Source organism: Oncorhynchus mykiss, chromosome 10 (assembly GCF_013265735.2).
Source record: "Oncorhynchus mykiss isolate Arlee chromosome 10, USDA_OmykA_1.1, whole genome shotgun sequence".
NCBI lineage: Eukaryota > Metazoa > Chordata > Actinopteri > Salmoniformes > Salmonidae > Oncorhynchus > Oncorhynchus mykiss.
This window is the reverse complement of record NC_048574.1, coordinates 18,364,546-18,386,067: the sequence shown is the minus strand read 5'-3', so window position 1 is coordinate 18,386,067 and position 21,522 is coordinate 18,364,546. Positions and strand designations below refer to the sequence as shown.

General features: G+C 42.0%; 1 protein-coding gene across 2 annotated transcripts in view; it reads right to left on the bottom strand.

Moving 5' to 3' along the window:
* The window catches only part of tmem132e (transmembrane protein 132E), a 362,583-nt gene that overhangs the window by 19,386 nt on the left and 321,675 nt on the right, over window positions 1–21,522 (bottom strand). For both annotated transcript variants that reach the window (XM_036989826.1, XM_036989825.1), the window contains exons 4-5: window positions 11,485–11,677; window positions 6,630–6,773 (exon numbers count right to left, since the gene is read on the bottom strand). In XM_036989826.1, coding sequence (XP_036845721.1) covers window positions 6,630–6,773; window positions 11,485–11,677 — 337 coding nt within the window. The remainder of the gene's footprint in view (window positions 1–6,629; window positions 6,774–11,484; window positions 11,678–21,522) is intronic.

Sequence of the window (21,522 nt, the reverse complement as noted above, 5' to 3'; positions counted from 1 at the left end):
TGAAATATTTGGGAACACAGTGTAAACAACACTACTTGAAGGTTTTCTCCTATCTAATTTGAATCTCTTCTTGAGTGGATGAACTGGCTCTTAAGTACAGTCTACTGTAAGCCTTTAAAAATCAGGCCCATGATCACCCACAACCCACCACTATTTTCAGTGTAATGATCTATACACAATTACGCAGAGACACACATCAGAATATATATACTAACACAAGCTTTCAGGCAACAGATAATTCATAGAATATGAAAGCTTAATACACCAGGTGCCCGCACACAAAATTCTGTTTACTTATTTTTTATCCAGCAGTCTCCAAGAAATCACCCAGCACAGTTTTTCTCATAAATACCCATCCCTTTAATACTAAATGATTTACTGTAATAGATAGCAGGGTTTGCTTTCGGGATACCATCGATGATTTATCTGGCAGTTGGAGGCACCTGACACTGTAATCAGAGGAGCTAATCTCCTGCAAATGGAGGTCGGGTTCGCCAGTCTTCTCAGGGTTGAGGATTCATCATAAGAGGGGGGGTTAATAAAACACCCAGTCCATCCAGACAGGCCTCTCCACTCTGCAATCCATACAGGCTGGGTGGGAAGCCTTCAGATAGAGGAGAGAGATGACTCTTTTCCCTCATTTCCCTTGTTCTGGTAAATCAAGTTTTCAGATTATCTGTCTGTAGTCACCTTTGTGTGAATAGGGATTTTGGGATCATCATTCTCTGGCAGAGATCTGGGGTGTCAGCTGGAATCAGGGTAATATACTTTTTTTCATACTGAATCATGATAATTAGGTTCTTGCTTGCCAGGCTTAGATACTGTACAGAGCAAAGGACATACACTATACATACAAAAGTATATGGACACCCCTTCAAATTAGTGGATTTGTCCATTTCAGCCAAACCCGTTGCTGACAGGTATATAAAATTGAGCACACAGCCATGCAATCTCCATAGACAAACATTGGCAGTAGAATAGCTCATTGACTTTCAACGAGTCATTTCATCAAATGTCTGCCCTGCTAGAGCTGCCCTGGTCAACTGTAAGTGCTTTTACTGTGAAGTGGAAATGTCTAGGAGCAACAACGGCTCAGCCGCGAAGTAGTAGGCCACACAAGCTCACAGAATGTAGCCGCTGAGTGCTGATGCACATAATGCGTAAAAAACGTCTGTCCTCACTACCGAGTTACATACTGCCACTTGAAGCAACGTCAGCACAATAACTGGGAGCTTCATGAAATGGGTTTCCATGGCCGAGTAGCCGCACACAAGCCTAAGATCACCATGTGCAATGCCAAGCGTCGACTGGAGTGGTGTAAAGCTCGCTGCCATTGGACTCTGGAGCAGTGGAAACGCATTCTCTGGAGTGATGAATCACGATTCTGTGCTTCCAACTTTGTGGCAACAGTTTGGGAAGGCCTTTTCCTGTTTCAGCATGAAAATGCCCATGTGCACAAAGTGAGGTCCATACAGAAATGGTTTGTCGAGATCGATGTGGAAGAACTTGACTGGCGTGCACAGAACCCTGACCCCATTGAACACCATTGGGATGAATTGGAACGCTGACTGCGAGCCAGGCCTAATCGCCAAACATCAGTACCAGACCTCACAAATGCTCTTGTGGCTGAATGGAAGCAAGTCCCTGCAGCAATGTTCCAACATCAAGTGGAAAGCCTACCCAGAAGAGTGGAGGCTGTAATAGCCTGTAATAGACCAACTCCATATTAATGCCCATGATTTTGGAATAAGATGTTCGACGAGCAGGTGTCCACATACTTTTAGTCATGTAGTGTACCTGCCCCCATATTCTATCTCTCTCTCTCTCTCACACACACACACACACACACACACACACACACACACACACACACCGTCATCCTCTACACCAAAACACAGTGCCCCCTCCACACCTGTGACCTACCACTCTAGGCCTCCCTATCTATATAATGCTAACACCAGCCTTCCTATCACTCTCACTCACCCTTGCTAACTGCGCTAGCATAAACGATCCCAGCTCCTGCAGGCAGCTAATAAACTTGGCTGGCTAATTGCGAGTCAAAAGCTGTTAACGACTACGGGTGTCAGTAGCCCAGCGGGGCCCGTGAAAGTGCTCTCATGCATGGAGCCGCGAGCTGTCGTCGCTACACAGCCCTCTAATGTGCTGTGGCATCTTCCATGGTGCCAACAGATTTCCTGGGTAGGGTCGGGGCAAAGAAAGACAGGGCGGGCACTACCCGCTAGGGCGGCATCCAGGCTCAGTTTAAACCAACAGACAGAGATCCAGGATCAAAAAGGATCACCACCCGCCTGCAGCACAGTATATCCATATCTTTACTCCTCGGCAGCTCTGATAACAAAACCGATTCCAATACTGTATTGTCGGGCTTTGTTTTTCCACGGGTCACTTAATGTTTGTTTTGGTTCAACGTATTGTGCATGCACGTTGAGTTGCATGCATGTGGAACACAGAAGGTTGGCAGGTTCATTTGACCTGATAGTACTTATTCTACTGACTAATGCGTATGGATCTAATGAGTCATTTAGTGATGGAGATCCCATGCTGGCTCACCTCTGCTTACACGCTTAACTTCAACATGTGCCTCCAAACAGGATTTCGGCCTATCAATGCCACCTGTTTTCTTGCTGGAGGTGGAGCAGATGGAAAAACAAAACATAACTTGGGCTGTGTTCATTAGGGCATGCAACGTCAAACATTTTAAAATGTTTTGCAACAGAAAGCGAAATCAAGCATTAAGGTACAAGTTTGGGTTGTCCCTCCCTGTTTCAGTTTATTTTACTTTTCATTTGGTGCCTAATGAACACACCCCAGTTGGGTTAATGTTGTTCGGTAGTGGCCATTATGAAAACCTACTTTGATTGATGGAAGGTACAGTATGATAATTAATAGACTTCTCTTTAAAAATCCCTCTTAACTTATTAATCAACTGAAGGAATTCTTTGCGAAACACAGCGTTTCATTGCTTAATCTCTCAAAACCAGTTTCTAGTAGGATACAATCATAAAAAAAAAAATCTGGGCCTGTATGCTCTCATTGACTGGATTATGTCCTCATTGTGAGGCCATCGACAATAATACAAACTTCTTCGAGACCTCTCATATACAATAGCACAGCAGACAGCAAGGAGACAACACTGAAACACTAGACCACTCAGGTGTACTTATCTCACTGCCTCACAAAGCCTTTCTTATTTAAGCCTAGTTGTTGGCTGAAGGTGAATGTGTCACATTGGTGTGAGTGCAGAATGGAGGAAACAGAGGGCTTGGCAGGGCAAGGGTTGGATGACCACTGGCATGGAACAAGGCTTTCCACCGCCGCCTTATCTGTGTCCTCAGATGGCTACAGTGACTCACACACACACACACACACACACACACACACACACACACACACACACACACACACACACACACACACACACACACACACACACACACACACACACACACACACACACACACACACACACACACACACACACACACACACACACACACAGCCCTGGGAGAAAGGATCAGCTGGGGGAGTCATGTCTCCCGCTCGCTGACAAATCCCCACAGGGTCCTCAGCCCACACCTCCTTTCGCCCAGCCTCCCTCTCTGCTGCCTGCCTTCTCCCCATACTGCCTCCCATTCCCGTGCCTTCCTCCACACCCTGCACAACACAACACAAAACTCTGTCTGAGCAGAGCACAGATGTGGTCTTTAATAACCAAATCATCCTACTGTTCTCACACACACACACACACACACACACACACACTGTACAGTCAAATGGGATTGGGTTATCCGGCAGCGCTGACATATACTGTGGCCTATTTATTTCAAAGAGGGAGAAACAAACAAACAAATAAACGCCTCAGCAAAGAGAAATGAGAGCAGCATAACCTTTTCCAAAAGTTGGGAACAAAAACAGAACAATGGCAGGTTGGCAAATAGCCAAAGCAAAAAAATAAATAAAAATGCTTTGTTTAAAAAAATAAATAAAAAAATTAAGCAGAAGCCCACGCATTTGGAATTCACAACCTACAGTGTGACCATGGTGAGGCCTGGTTTATATGACAAGACATTCTCTATGTGCTTTACTTATAGACCAAGCGGAGCCTATAGTTTTGAGTGTTCCACAGATTCACCTAGGCTACGCAAATAGAATAATAGAATAGAGTAATCTGATTAGAACAGATCTGCATTACAGTGCTGTGTATGAATAATGTGGCACCACAAAATGCAATGGGGATAGCACAAAACCACACAACTGAACAACCATACAACCTTTGTGGATCATCTTTAGGAACCTTTCTTTTGTATTCGGCGGATTGTTTTATAGAACTGTCTCGGCTTGAAGGTCTCATCTTGCATTATCCTCTAAAGTTCAATGGCAAGGGCAGCGAAGCGAGGTCTATTCAATAACATTGAGCTAATGCAGCTCGCCTTGAAACCATTCTAAACCTTCTCACAAACAGATTACAGTAATGGCAAAATGTCTTGCTTTTGATTTGCCCTCTGACAAATAGATCCTAGTCTTATCACACATATGAATGTCAGAATAAGATTAGGTGTGGTCTGTATGTTCTTGCTGTATTGTACAGTTGATGCTTTTCCCACCACTTATTCTGAACACATGCATTTATTGTTGTGCACTCTGCTTTCGATAATCCCACGTGATCATCTCAAATGAACAGAAACGCTTAAATCAACATCAAAAAATTTAGTATAATTTTTCTCATGTTCTGTAAGGTGTCGTGATGCTGTCATCAAACGTGCTCCGAGAAAATCAACAAATAAAGTTGGATTACATTTCAGAGGTTGCAACCTCCTTTATCCAACTCTTTCTACAGATAAATGGGATTTACCCCTGCTGATCATGGGGTATGAAGGTGAGGTATGGGGTATCATGGGGTATGAAGGTCCTTCTTCAATCCACAAATGGGAGTTGAAGTTGTATTCTACCACCTTGGGCTCCCAACGGGCCAGAGTTGTGTTTGTGAGTCATCCCAGGACACTAGCATCGTCTCCTCACCTCCAGTCATCCAGTGATGGAAAAAGTACCCAAGTGTCATACTTGAGTAAAAGTAAAGATACCTTAATAGAAAATGACTCAAGTAAAAGTGAAAGTCACCCAGTAAAATAATATTTGTGTAAAAGTCGAAAAGTATTTGGTTTTAAATATACTTAAGCATCAAAAGTTACTTTAAATATACGTATCAAAAGTAAAAGTATAAATAATTTCAAATTCCCTATTAAGAAAACGAGATGGCACTACTCTTGTTTTTTATTTATTTACGGATAGCCAGAGGCAACCGCCATCACTCAGACAAACAAAGCACTTGTGTTTAGTGAGTCTGCCAGATCAGTGGCAGTAGGGATGACCAGGGATGTGCTCTTGATAAGTGTGTGAATTAGACCATTTCGCTGTCCTGCTAAGCATTCAAAATTTAACGAGTACTTTTGGGTGTCAGGGAAAATGCATGGAATAAAAAGTACATCATTTTCTTTAGGAATGTAGTGAAGTAAAAGTAAAAGTTGTCAAAAATAAAAAATAGTAAAGTACAGTAAGTAGTAGTAAAATAGTAAACTACTTAAGTAGTACTTTCAAGTATTTTTACTTAAGTCCTTTACAGCACTACAGTCGCCCTACTTGGCTAAGGCTGCGTCCCAAATAGTACCCTATTCCCTATTTAGTGCAGTAATTCTGACCAGGACCTCTGGTAAAAATGTGTGCAGTAAATAGGGAATAGAGTGACATTTGGGATGTAGCCTTAGTCAATGAAAATGGATGGAAATGGATGCCTTGCACCAGATAATGCAGCTAAAGTAAACTCTAAGGTCTGGAGACAAGGTGGCAACTAGACCAGAATAGGCCAGACTAGACCAGACTTGACCAGACTAGGCCAGACTAGACCAGACTAGGCCAGACTAGGCCAGACTAGACCTGACTAGACCAGACTAGGCCAGACTCGGCCAGACTAGGCCAGACTAGACCAGACTCGGCCAGACTAGACCAGACTCGGCCAGACTAGGCCAGACTAGACCAGACTAGGCCAGACTAGACCAGACTAGGCCAGACTAGACCAGACTAGGCCAGACTAGGCCAGACTAGACCAGACTAGGCCAGACTAGACCAGACTAGGCCAGACTAGGCCAGACTAGGCCAGACTAGACCAGACTAGGCCAGAATAGACCAGACTAGGCCAGACTAGACCAGACTAGACCAGACTAGGCCAGACTAGACCAGACTAGGCCAGAGAAGAGAAGTGTTTCAAAACTATATCCTTTATAGTTATAACTGTGCTTTGTAACCTTTTGGTGTACCAGTACGTGTATGAACATCCATTGATTCGTCCGTGGGGGGACAGCCATATAATGAGGTTTTCATGTTTGCATTATGGTATATTAAAGTGTGCTGCAGGTCCATTAGGGTGTGTAGGAGTACGGTGGAATTCCATTCGGTATCAGATGCATTACCAAGATCGGAGAGATAGGGTTGCAAAATTCCGGTAATTTTCCCAAAATTCCCAAGTTTTCCAGAAATCCCAATAATGAAAACCTGGGGATTTAGGGAAAGTTACTGGAATTTTGCAACCTAAGTGGGAATCTGCTGTACCATACCTTGACAATGTCTTCGTTAGACGACTTGCACTCTACGAAGGACGAGACATCGGTGACGACTCCACTCATTTCAATAGAGACAACTTTCACGGGAATGGCCACGGTTCGGCCGGTCAGTATCGCAGTGTTAATAATTTCGGTGTCCTGTAGAGTAGAGGGGGAACAAACATGAAACAGTGTTAGATAGTGTTCATCGCTATTATATTTCACTGGGTACTTCCAATATGTACCTTTCAAAAATAATGTCCAAAAGAGTTCCGCTGGAAGCCATTCTCAGTGATCGTTGGGTTTGATTTTCATCCATTTCATCACTCCAAGTACAGATGTAGGGATCTTAACTTGAGCCAGTTTGCTTCAGCAGGAAATGTGAATTATTATGTGGATTATAATTGGCATTATAATACACATTTCTGTAGGGGTTGATACATTTTTCTTAAGGGTAAATCAAGTCTGAAATTTCAAAGTGGAAATTACATACTTCAGAAGCCTTTTTGAAATTTCAAATATACTCCAAGTTTAACATTTCCTGTACTGTACAAAGGGAATATGTTTTTATGTTTTCTCCTCCGAGCTGCATTCTGCTCCAAATGACTCTAGAACAAAAAGGCAAGAAGTTCATGTTGACTATGTATGCTAAGTAATCTGAGTTGTAAAGTGAAACATTCCTTCTTCTTCAAGAGGATGCAAAAATTAAGCTGACAAAGGAAAGTATATTTGAATGCCCCAACAAAACATAACCTGTCCTAAAAACCTTTGTATCTGTCCTCACAATATTGGTTACTGTTGGTGAATCTGTGCACTAAGGCGTCAAGCAACAGGTTACTGTTAGTGAATCTGTGCACTAAGGCCCCAAACAACAGGTTACTGTTAGTGAATCTGTGCACTAAGGCCCCAAACAACAACTATGAAGTCTAGTGTTGCTAATAAATGCTGGGGAATAAAAACTGACTTGAGAACTGATTATAAACAGGGCCAAGTCCGTCAGCAGATCTACACTTTTATCATGACTCCAGTGATATAGAAACAGCCAATTAAAATGCACACTGGTCCTTGAAATGGGCGACTGTTAATAAACTCATTATTTTGACGGAATGAATGTGAGCTATGCGGGGGTAAGGAGTTTGACTTTAATTTGTGTCCCTCGTGGCCCCCTAGAGAAAACCCAAATCATGTAAATGTTCCTTTGACTTCAATCAAAACACCACCATGCTCAAGTCTTGGAGGGAAAACAGTAATACTTAACGTGGTGTAATCAAAAAGAATGCAGCATATAAAAGAGGATTAATGTTGCTTCTGGAGGCATGTGTGTTGATGAGCTCCTTTAATTTGTAGTGCCCTAGAGCTTTCAATCAAATAGGAGAGTTTACCCGGCATGATACAAGCATATGTTCACTGACAATGAGTGCAAATTGTATGTTGTGTGTGCCCTTCGAAAACCAATACATACTGAATGACTTATTGCTGTCCATAGCAGGTAATCTCACAATATAACTTCCAAACTATTTGAAACTAGAACAATTTAAAGTCTAGAAGAATTCACAATGGTCAGGTCCTGCCCAAATCAAATTAGCTGGTGCACTATTTGAATATTGATGCCATTTTACCTGTTGATACATTTGTTCATATCACAATATGCTTATTAAGTCATTTCCAATTAGGAAAATGTGTTAACCTATTCTCAGAGTTTCTTGCTAAAAAATAGCCACTGCAGACCAATGACAGCCAACTAAGCACACACTGGTTAAATCAACGTTGATTCCACATCATTTCAATGAAATTACATTGAACCAACATGGAATAGACGTTGAATTGACATCTGTGCCCAGTGGGAGGTCCTCTGACATTGACAAATTATGGGAAGGAGAAAAGAGTTCAACTCTTTTTCTTCTCAACAAACCAAAACTGCCACCTTATAGTAAAAAAACATATTGTCCTCCCTAATGTTTCTCATTTTCACGTGCCAATGGTATTGTCACGCCCTGGCCAAAGAGAGGCTTTTATTCTCTATTTTGGTTAGGCCAGGGTGTGACTAGGGTGGGCATTCTAGTTTCTTTATTTCTATGTTTTCTATTTCTTTGGCCGGGTGTGGTTCTCAATCAGAGGCAGCTGTCTATCGTTGTCTCTGATTGAGAACCATACTTAGGTAGCCCTTTTTCCCACCTGTCTTTGTGGGAAGTTGACTTTTGTTTAAGGCACATAGCGTCACGGTTTGTTTTTGTAGGGTTTGTTGTTTTGTTCAGTGTCTTTTTTCCAAATAAATAGAAAATGTACGCTCCCCACGCCGCGCTTTGGTCCTCTACCTTTAACAGCCGTGACAGGTATTCTGTTGCCCAGCTAATATGCAAAATTTAAATGGGGGGGCCTGAGAATTTATGGTGGCGGTAAGGGGAAGCCACGGTGTCCGGAGTAATGAGTGAGAGCTTATCGTGAACACAGTAGGGGGAGAGCTATCAATAACACGCAGGAAAGGATTTCAAAGTAATCAAACACTTTATAGCCTACGAAACACCAAGGTTAACACTTTTAAACTCCATTCAGTAAGAAAAGGATCAGTTAGTGCAGACACAAGACACGACTACTCCAGGCCCAATAAACGGGACTGAGACAACTATCCGTCTAATACACTGCGGAAATTAAAACATGTATTATACTGCTTCTGAAACAATGACTAGTATTGTCGATTAATGACTACTAGTTTAGCTTCATCCATGTGAACAGTGTTTTAGATTTAAACTGGAGAAGTGAAAGAAGCAGGGTCCATTTTAATCCAAGTAACCAAATGACAAGCAGTGAGAGAATGAATGAAGCTTGACAGCCCCACAGTTGTTGAGTTTTGATGGAGGCTTTAAGACCGAGCCGATTAGCCAGCAAATCATATCGAAGCCAAACCTCTGCTGGCTCCCACTTCCTACTCCTCATGGAAATGATTGAAACGCCACGTCAGACGTGCAAAACCTGTGGCGTGTGTAGATGTGTGTGTGTGTGTGCGCGTGCCCTGTGACTTCGTGCCATGAGGACCTCGGCAAAGAAAATGCCCATGTTTTATTTATAATCTGTTCGCTACTGCGGCAGCATGAAGCAGTGGTGGAGCCAGCAACACAGTATCCCGCTATTCCCCTCATCTCCCTCTCCACCTCTCCCATCCCTCGTTAATAAGAAGCCCGAGAGGGCTCTCTGACACGGGGCGGTAATTGCGCCAAGACTGTGTGGGCCAGGGGGACCTAGTTGGGGCCCTGACAGTACTAATGTGATGGAGTCTGATTTAACCACATCCTCCTGGAAGATGCTAATACTCTGCACTGTAAACTCACCCACCTCCTTCGTTCCTCCTCCCTCCCTACTATCTCACCCCTCCCTCCCTCGCCTCCTCCTTCCCAGTTGTAGTGGCTCAGCTCTGGCTGGCAGTGAATCTGCTTAGCAAAGCTTTCACGTCTTGGGATTAGTTTTTTTTCTCCTTTTTTTTCCCATCCCTCTATCTCTCCCTCAAGCCTCCCTCCCTCTCTCCCTCGTTTGTTCATGCTAGGGCTAAATCAGAGAGGGGATTCATTTTGTGCACATGGCTTGCCATGTTCTTGTCCCTTGTCTGTTTCATTTTTTTGTTACTCAAGATAAAATGCATCTTGTGTGTTTTTTTCCCAGATTGCCTCATCCTGTTGTCTCCCAAATCAGTGGCTGCAGAAAAAATACTGATCTGAGCCTTCTGGTTTCTATCAAGCTCTCAGAGGATGTGTGCAATGGTAGACACAAAGAACTAAGTGCATTATGTCTACCTCCTTGCTGCTACTGTTACTGTTACAATAATTAGACAGAGAGATCTGAGAATGTGTGGCATTAGATTCTGCCTTGGTCAAATGGCACCCTATTCCCTACATAGTGCATTACTTTTGACCAGAGTGCTATGGGACCAGGTCAAAAGTAGTACACTATGAAGGGAATAAGGTTACATTTGGGACACAGACTCTCTACACTACAGTACATGAAGCAGAAACAGTGAAACAAAGCAGCTGATAATGAATGAAATGGCGCAGGTTGCCTCGGCTATTGCTATTTTTTGCTATTCCCCACGCGTTGGCCTTTCTATGACCCCGGGTCCTTTCAGCTGAACTCCTATCCTCATCGCTGCCTGACCCCTCTAACAAAGCCCTGGAAGCATACCGCCAAGTCCGGTGAACACACAGAGGTTATGTTCCTCTTCGCTTATTAACCTCTGTTGTTGAGTGTGTTAAAAAAGTGTCTTCAGTACCTGGGTGCTTGCTTCTTTGCAATTTGTGGCATTTTAGACCTATATAAATATATGCAGGGCTGAGAGAACTAAGTGTCGTTATACATTTTACCCAACCAGTTGAATTTGTAATATCCAAATAATGAAGTCTCTCCCCCCCTAAAACTTCTAGAGACTTTCCACAGGCTCCCTTCACCAAGTAAGGGGAGGTGAAACCACATAGGAGGCGACTTGACCCTTCAGGACTGGCCCTCTTCCTTCCTATTACTTAATTAATGTCCCTTGCTTCCACAATTGTTTTTTACTGCCTACTACAGTAATTGCCCCTTTTCATGAGATAGGAGTGGAGACGCCAGACAGACTCTTAGCATGATGTGCCATTACTTGGTGGCCTTTGTAGCCTTCTCTTAGCAGGTGAAATCATCATCGATCTAGTGAGAGAGAACCTCGTGTTGATAAGCATGGTTACAAATTACAATGGGGATTGAAGATCCTTTGATGAAACTGGAGGCTAACCTATTGTCTTACATGAGAGATTTGAATTGAATAGTTGTGGCAAATGTTTCAATGGACCGATTCAACTGATATGAACATTATTATAGCATACCATATGTGATGTCACAGGTTACTCACCATGGAGAGTGGGATGATAGCCTGAATGTCCTTCTGCACCACGGTCAACTCAGTCACCACCTTCTCCGAGTCCGGAGGTGGGTTCTGGCCCCGGTAGTCGATGTTCCAGTTGATCCTTCTGGTGACCGATTGGCTGGTGAAGTTCTCCATCTCAAAGTCCAGTTGCATCACCTCGATATTGGCCAGTTCATCCCTGTGGGGAATAGAATAATTGAGCAATTAAAGCATCAATGACAGCAATATGTTACCAAAAACACAGTAGGATCCAGCACCAAATCCAGCATTTTATTCATTTACAAGGGGCTTAATGGGGGTCAGGCTGCATTTGATCATTAAATATGACGATCGGAACAAGCAGCTGTTCTGTCATGTATTAGGTATTATTGGAACAGTCAGCAATCAGGCTGCTGCTTGTGCACATCTGTTGTTTTGGAATAACCAATGAGGTCCAGAAATATGCCATTCCTATCTGCTTTTAGGAGCTACCTGACCAGGCATGAGATCCCCACACACATGCTTGAGCATGTATTTTTAGGGTGTTTATCAAGAGAGATTAACATGAACAGACGATAGGGAGGCAGGTAGCCTAGCGATTAGAGCGTTGGTTCGCATACCTGAGCCTACAAGGTGAAAAATCTTTCCATTTACCCTTGAGCATGGCACATGACGCTAGTTTGCTCCAGGGGTACCTTACTACTATGGCTGACCCTGTAAAACAATACATTTCACCATACCTACTCAGTGTGTGACAAAACATCATCTTATTTTTATTTGAAAATTGAAGTGCACCAACATCGTTCTAAAAATGTATAAATGAAGGAAGCATGTGAAGCCTTCACAACGTCAGCCTCAGGTGATTCATCACCTAAATGAATGTGACTGAACTCTGGAAAAAGTGAGTGTGACTGAACTCCAAAAGTGAGTTGAACTTCTTACAAAGTGACCAAAGAGTCTTTGATAAGCTAAGCTTTATAAAGACTTCACGGTCGAAACGTGACAGCTTTTTTATAAAAGAGCACCATGACATAGATTTCTAACTATTTGAGAAAAAACTGAACACCCCCCCCCCCCCCCGTGTCCTAGATTTTTGAAGCGTTGTCAGACGTGTCGTTACAATTTCTGATGCTTGCACCACACAATCTGTCATGTCAATGGTCCACACAACTTCAATCACACCCCTATTGTAATGTCATTGGCTAGTTGCTTCTCATTCTGACGGGTCCAATGTAGTGAAACAGCTTATTTGTTCCTTCAAACGCTCCTCACGTGGGTAGTTAGAAATATTATGTTTGTGGTCCTTTCTTGTGTGTTGTCTTTTCACATCTATTTACCTATCCAGCTAGCCAAGCCACTCATTCCCACATCAATCTTTGGTAGAAGCAGTATACTATATTTATGATCAATATGTCTGTTTCCCACACGGACAAGCAGCCTACAGTAGATTTTCAATTTGATAATTTAGTACAAAACATCTGTGTTTCCCAAACTCGGTTCTGGGGACCCTTCCCGGGATGCACATTTAGGTTTTTGCCTTAGCACTACACAGCTGAGTCAAATAACCAACTCATCATCAAGCACGGATTATTTGGGAAACCCTGCAATGCATCATCTGTACAAGATGTTACAACTGTCTCAATGGATTTCAATGATCAGTCAATGAAACGGCAAAACCGGTTCATTACATTTCTATGGCCATGGTAAGCTTTTCATTACATTTCCATGATCATTACCATAGCCCATACACAGTACGTGCATACGTACCAGCCAGTTATGACTAGCACACATGCAGTAGAGTGGTCAAACATACGATGTGAACAACCCCTCCTACCATTTCAAACATCCATTACTTTAACCACATGAACAGTAGCCATGTGTACTCGCACATGTTAGTTTTACCTAGGCAAAGATTAACTTTCACCCCGTTTCATTCCATGCATTGTATATGTACTAAAACATTCATCCCCTTCTACTTATAAAGGACGTATCTTCTTCTAAGATGGTGTAAAATGATTGAACCAATTGTGGAATAAAGTACCAGCAGACCAACATACTATATGTTTTATATACCACCATTACTATTGCTCCAAGCTGTGAAACCATCACATCTGAAAGACACATTCCGCATTGCACTTCGAAAGGGTTTCAGCAGTGTAGGCCTACAGTAGGTTCCCGGTTTACAAGACCATTACAGACACACTTGACCTGGATCTGAAATGAACCATGCTGCTATCTCCCCTAGGCAGAGAGAAAAGAAGTCTGCCATTCAAAGGGAAAATGCCAATGTCGTAATGAAGACTGGGAGCCGAGTCCCTATCTCCAGTACTGCACTCACAAAGGGCCTTACTGGAAACAGCATGATGAGAGATGACAGCCTAAATGACTTCTGACTGTTTGTCTCAACATCACTCATGGAATATTCCTATTTATTTATCTATGACACTCCTTACAAAGCAGGTAGCTTGGCCAGACCCTCGACAACTAGCACTCAGAAAACCAGACACCCAAATCGCTCATGTGCTGAATAAGAGTTACACAGGGGTGGAAATGGAGTCAATGCGCTATTAGGATATGTTGTGTGGGTGACATGTCCTTTTCAAATGGAAGGCCTTGTGGGGTTAACAACGCCCTTTCTGTGCACCCTGGTTATCTTTACTAGCCCATGCTTACACGTTTACATAAGTAGGGCTTCCATGCTCAGATCAGGCCCCTGCTGAGCTGATTAGCAGGATAGTTTCATTGTGTCATTGGGTCAACTCCCTCAGAGGCGTAGCTAGTTATTTAACACAACACCACAGCAGGGTCCTATAGAATGTCAAGGGGAGGGATGCATTATTGAACAATATCTACCTGATCCCTCTCATTGATCACTGATGGGGTTGTGCTGGTGCTGTGTTTCCCAACTCCGGTCCTCGAGTACACCCAACAGCACATTTTTTGTTGTAGTGGGGCAGAACGTTGTAGTGCCACACCCTAGCTGTCAAGGCTGTTAACCCACTGTTCCTAGGCTGTCATAGAAAATAAGAATTTGTTCTTAACTGACTTGCCTAGTTAAATAAAGGTAAAATAAAAAATAATAAAATATGGATCCCCATTAGCTGCTGCCAAGGCAGATTTCACAACACATTCAGTGTGTGACCGCAGTGGGACCACAATGGAGAAGGTGAAAAGCTTTGAGTTCCTCGACGTACACATCACTGACAATCTGAAATGGTCCACCCCACACAGGTAGTGTGGTGAAGAAAACGCAACAGCACCTCTTCAACCTCAGGAGGCTGAAGAAATTCGGCTTGGCCCCTAAGACCCTCAAAAACGTTTAAAGATAAACAATTAAGAGCATCCTGTTGGGCTGTATCACTGCCTGTTACGGCAACTGCACCACCCACAACCACAGAGCTATCCAGAGGGTGCTGCAGTCTGCCCAGCGCATCACCCGGTGCACACTGCTTGCCCTCCAGGACACCTACAGCACCTGTTGTCACAGAAAGGTCGCCAAAATGATCATCAGGGACATCAACTACCCGAGCCACGGCCTGTTCACCCCGCTATCATCCAGAAGGCAAAGTCAGTACAGGTGCATCAAAGCTGGGACCGAGAGACTGAAAAACAGCTCCTATCTCAAGGCCTTCAGACTGTTAAATAGCCATTACTAGCCGGCTACCACTTGGTTACTCAACCCTGCACCGTAGAGGCTGCTGCCCTATGTACAGTTGAAGTCAGAAGTTTACATTCACCTTAGCCAAATACATTTAAACTCAGTTTTTCACTATTCCAGACATTTAATCCTAGTAAAAATTATCTGTCAGTTAGGATCACCACTTTTATTTTAAGAATGTGAAATGTCAAAATAATAGTAGAGAGAATGATTTATTTAAGCTTTTATTTCTTTCATCACATTCCCAGTGGGTCAGAAGTTTACAGACACTCAATTAGTATTTGGTAGCATTGTCTTTAAATTGCTTAACTTGGGTCAAGTGTTTCGGGTAGCCTTCTACAAGCTTCCCACAATAAGTTGGGTGATTTTTGGTCCATTCCTCCTGACAGAGTTGGTGTAACTGAGTCAGGTTTGTAAGGCCTCCTTGCTAGCCCACGCTTTTTCAGTTCTGCCCAAAAATGTTCTATAGGATTGAGGTCAGGGCTTAATGATGGCCACTCCAATACCTTGACTTTGTTGTCCTTTTGCCACAACTTTGGAAGTATGCTTGGGGTCATTGTTCATTTGGAAGACCCATTTGTGACCAAGCTTTAACTTCCTGACTGATGTCTTGAGATGTTGCTTCAATATATCCACATAATTTTCCTACCTGATGATGCCATCTATGTTGTGAAGTGCACCAGTCCCTCCTGCTGCAAAGCACCTCCACAACATGATGCTGCCACCCCGGTGCTTCACGGTTGGGATGGTGTTCTTCAGCTTGCAAGCCTTCCCTTTTTCCACCAAACATAACGATGGTCGCAATGGCCAAACAATTATATTTTTGTTTCATCAGACCAGAGGACATTGCCCCAAAAAGTACAATATTTTTCCCCATGTGCAGTTGCAAACTGTAGTCTGGCTTTTTTATGGCGGTTTTGGAAAAGTGGATTCTTCCTGGCTGAGCAGCCTTTCAGGTTATGTCGATATAGGACTTGTTTTACTGTGGATATAGATACTTTTGTACCTGCTTCCTCCAGCATTTTCACAAGGTCCTTTGTTGTCATTCTGGGATTGATTTGCACTTTTCGCACCAAAGTACGTTCATCTCTAGGAGACAGAACGTGTCTCCTTCCTGAGCGGTATGACGGCTGCGTGGTCCCATGGTGTTTATACTTGCGTACTATTGTTTGTACAGATGAACGTGGTACCTTCAGGTGTTTGGAAATTTCTCCCAAGGACCAACCAGACTTGTGGAGGTCTCCAATTTTTTTTCTGAGGTCTTGGCTGATATCTTTTGATATTCCCATGATATCAAAAAAAGAGGCACTGAGCTTGAAGGTAGGCCTTGAAATACATCCACAGGTACACCTCCAATTGACTCAAATTATGTCAATATGCCTATCAAAAGTTTTTATAGCCATGACATCATTTTCTAGAATTTTCCAAGCTGTTTAAAGGCACAGTCAATTTAGTGACCCACTGGAATTCTGATACAGTGAATTATAAGTGAAATAATCTGTCTGTAAACAATTGTTGGAAAAATGACTTGTGTCATGCACAAAGTAGATGTCCTAACCGACTTGCCAAAACTAGTTTGTTAACAAGAAATGTGTGGAGTGGTTTAAAACTAGTTTTAATGACTCCAACCTAAGTATATGTAAACGTCCGACTTCAACTGTCAATAGACATGGAATCACTGGTCACTTTAATAATTTCTACATGCTGTTTTATTCATTTCATATGTATATATTGTATTCTACTGTATTTTAGTCAATTCCACTCTGACATTGCTCATCCTAATATTTATATATTTCTTAATTCCATTCTTTTACTTTTAGATTTGTTTGTATTGTTGTGCATTGTTAAATATTACTGCACTGCTGGAGCTAGGAACACAAGCATTTCGCTACATCCACAATAACATCCGCTAAATATGTGTATGTGACCAATAGAATTTGATTTGATTTAATAGACAACAAAAAATGTTCCACCTCTTCCACATTCACTTTTAGGAATTTTAAATTGCTTGCTTTCTTAATTTGGTCAGTTATGCATGGAGTGTAGGTTCAGAATGTTGTTGTTGGCATGTCATGCCTAAGTTTGCTAATCTTGCCAATAAAACAATCATTAAAGTAGTTTTATGATGAATGAGCCATCTGATTCAATGAACGATGGAGCAGAGTTAGCCTTTTTGCACAAATTTTCAGTCTATGAATGTTATCTACAACAATGTCATAGAACGGTAGGAAGCAGCCTTGTAATGTCCTGTACTCGTGCTCCAGAATAGCACAAGGTTTTTGCCCCAGGAATCAAGATGTTTCTCACCATAGAGCTGCCGATGATGACAGCTGGTTTAGAAGACCCCACGAGAGACCGATGGGAGGCCCGATGGTCCCCACCTATCTTTCAACAATTACACTTCACCCCATGCACCAGGAATATTCAGCAACCAAACCTGGGTTTAAATTCTTCAAATAGCCTACAGTTCCAAAGCTTTCCATTGCTTCCAGTAAGAGTTTGCACAGATATAACATATACCTATAGATTAGCCTTAGAAGAAGAGAATGAGATGTGCCATGGAAAATAAATTATTGCCGTAAAGCTTTCTAGACAGAGAGAATGCCTCTCCACAATTGTTCCTTTGAATCAATAGTTACAATTATAAGTTAAGAGCAACATCCTTGAGAGAATGCCAACTCAACCCAGTTAATTGCTTTATCAGTTGTTTACATATTTTTAGCCGGCAATCAATTTCAATCAAATCTGATTTTCCCGTCGTCTCCACAGGGACATGGGAGGACACTGCATTTACAAAATGAATATTGCCATGATTAGGAAGCCATTGGGAAAAAATCGATGTCTAGTACAATGCATAGTGAGAGGTGAGAGAGGATCAAGACAACAATAAAGTGCTAAGCAGTGCTAAAGCTGGATGTAAATGTGCCTGCGCTTAGAGTAAATTCTGGTGTGGGGGATTCTGGCATCTTCTTGGTAAGCAACGCTGGTGTTAAAAGGTGAAGTATAGTCTCCCAGTGTCTGGTGGAAAGCAGACTGAACCAGGTTTTCCTCTACGATTTTGCCTGTGTGTATTTCCATTCCGTTTCTCTTTTATCCTGAAAAACTCACCAGTTTTTAACGATTTCAAGCATACCAATAACATGATACAGCCATCACTATGCTTGGAAATATTGAGAGTGGTACTCAGTAATGTGTTGTATTGGATTTGCCCTAGGACAGAAAGTTAATTGCTTTGCCACATGTTTTGCATTATTAATTTAGTGCCTTGTTGCAAACAGGATGCGTGTTTTGGAATATTTGTATTCTGTACAGGCTTCCTTCTTTTCACTCTGTCAGTTAGGTTAGTATTGTGGAGTAACTACAATGTTGTTGATCCCTTCTCAGTTTTCTCCCATCACAGCCATTAAACTAACTGTTCTAAAGTCACCATTAGTCTCATGGTGAAATCCCTGAGCGGTTTCCTTCCTCTCCGGCAACAGAAGGACGGACGCCTGTAGCCTGTAGTGACCAAGTGTATTGATATACCACCCAAAATGTAATTAATACATTTTCTATGCTCAAAGGGATATTCAATGTCTGCTTTTTATTTTGTTAACCATCCTAACAACAGGTGCCCTTCTTTGAGAGGCATAGTAAAACAACTCGTCTTTGTGGTTGAAATTCACTGCTCCGTGGGGTACAGAGATGAGGTAACATTCAAAAATCATGTTAAACACTATTCCACTATTCCAACATTATTCCACACAACTTATTATGTGACTTGTTAAGCATATGTGTACTCCTGAACTTATTTAGGCTTGCCACAACAAAGGGGTTGAATACTTATTGACCAAAGACATTTCAGCTTTTCATTTTTCTATTAATTTGTACACATATCGAGAAACATAATTGCACTTTTACATTATGGGATATTGTGCATGGGCCAGTGACAAAAATCTAAATTGAATCTATTTTAAATTCAGGCTGTAACACAACAACAAAAAGGAAAAAGTCAAAGGGTGTGAATACTTTCTGAAGGCACTTTGAAGTTGGTAAAACAGTATGTAAACATTAAAGTGACCAGTGTTCAATGACTATGTACATAGGGAAGTAGTCTCTAAGGTGCAGGGTAGAGTACCAGGTGGTAGAAGGATAGGTAACAGTGATTAAGGTTCAGGGCAGGGTACTGGGGGCAGGGTACTGGGTACTGGGTGGAGGCCGGATATTGGTGACTATTTAACAGTCTGATGGCCTGGAGATAGAAGCAGTGTTTCAGTTTCTCGGTCCCAGCTTTGATGCACCTGCACTGTCTCCGTCTTGTAGATGGTAGTGGGGTGAACAGGCTGTGGCTTGGGTGGCTGAGGTCCTTGATCATTTTCTTGGCCTTCCTGTGACACCAGGTGCTGTAGATGTCCTGTAGATGTCCTAGTGATGTGCTAAAAAAGGGGAGGCCAAAATTCTGATGAACATTTTCTTATTTGCTTAAGGCTCTATACAGCTCGTTGAGTGGGATCTTAGTGCCAGCATCGGTTTGTGGTGGTATATTGACAGCTACGAAAAAATATAGATAAACTCTCTTGGTAAATAGTGTTGTCAAATGCGCCAAATATAACAGGTGCAGACTTTACAGTGACAAGCTTCCTTACAGTGCCTTCAGAAAATATTCACACTCCTCGACTTTTTCCACATTTTGTCGTGTTACAGCCTGAATATCAAATGGATTAAATTTAGATTTGGGGTCACTGGCCTACACGCAATACCCCATAATTTTAAAGTGGAATTATCTTTTTAGAAATTTTTACAAATGAATAAAAAATGAAAACCTGAAATGTCTCAAGTCAATAAGTATTCAACCTCTTTGTTATGGCAAGCCTAAATAAGTTTAGTAAAAATGTGCTTAACAAGTAACATAATAAGTTGCATTGACTCACTCTGTATGTAATAATATTGTTTAACATGATTTTTGAATGACTACCTCTTCTCTGTACCTCACACATACAATTATCTGTAAGTCAAGCAGTGAATTTCAAACACAGGGAGGTTTTACAATGCCTCGCAAAGAAGGGCACCAATTGGTAGATCGATAAAACATTTAAAAAGCACACACTGAATATCCATTTGAGCAATGTGAAGTTATTGATTAGACTTTGAGTGGCCAATACACCCAGTCACTAACTCAGTTGCCGGAGAGGAAGGAAACCGCTCAGGGATTCCACCATGAGGCCAATGGTGACTATACTACAGTTACAGAGTTTATTGCTGTGATAGGAGAAAACTGAGGATGAATCAATAACATTGTAGTTACTCCACAATACTAACGTAAATGACAAAGTGAAAAAAAGGAAGCCTGTACAGAATAAAAATATTCCAAAACATGCATTCTGTTTGCAATATGGCACTAAAGTAAAACAGCAAAAAAATGTGACTAAGAAATGTACTTTATGTCCTTAATACAAAGCGTTATGTTTGGGGCAAATCCAACACAACACATCACTGAGTGCCACTCTTTATATTTTCAAGCATGGTGGTGGCCGCATCATATTAAGGGTATGCCTGTCACTGGCAAGGCCTGGGGAGTTTTTTTCTGATAAAAAAAACATCATAGAGCTAAGCACAGGCAAAATCCTAGAGGAAAACGTGGTTCAGTCTGCTTTCCAACAGACACTGGGAGAGAAATTCACCTGTCAGCAGGACAATAAACTAAAACACAAGGACAAAGTTGCTTACCAAGATGCCATTGAATGTTCCTGAGTGGCCTAGTTACAGTTTTGACTTAAATTGGCTTGTAAAACTAAGTAAATGAGATATTCCTGCATTTTCAATAAATGTTTATTTCATTTTTTTTAATACATTTTGATTTAAGTCTGTGACACAACATAAGTCATAAGTCAAGGGGTATGAATACTTTCTGAAGGCACTGTATGAGCCAATTCCCAACAATGCAGAGTTCAAAAGTAAGAAAAATATTTGCTTAATAAAAAAATAAATAGTAACACAAAAACAAAAGTCAACAACTTATCATGGGGTATTCTAGCTTAGGTGAGAAGAACCTCTTGACTTCTATTAGAGGTCGTGCACCAGCTGTTGTTAACAAAGAGACACACGCCTTCTCCCTTTAGCTTACCTGACGCTGCCGTTTTGTCCTGCAGATGCATAGAAAAAACATCTAGATGTATTTTATCCATGTATATGTTCAGCCACAACTCCGTGAAACATAGGATATTAGGTCCCGTGTGGCACAGTTGGTAGAGCATGGCGCTTGCAATGCTAGGGTTTTGGATTCGATACGAAACAGACCAGTACGAAAAAGTATGAAAAATGTATGCAGTTACTACTACTGTAAGTCGCTTTGGATACGAGTGTCTGCTGAATTACAGTTCTTCAGGTCCCAGTGATAGGACAGTCTT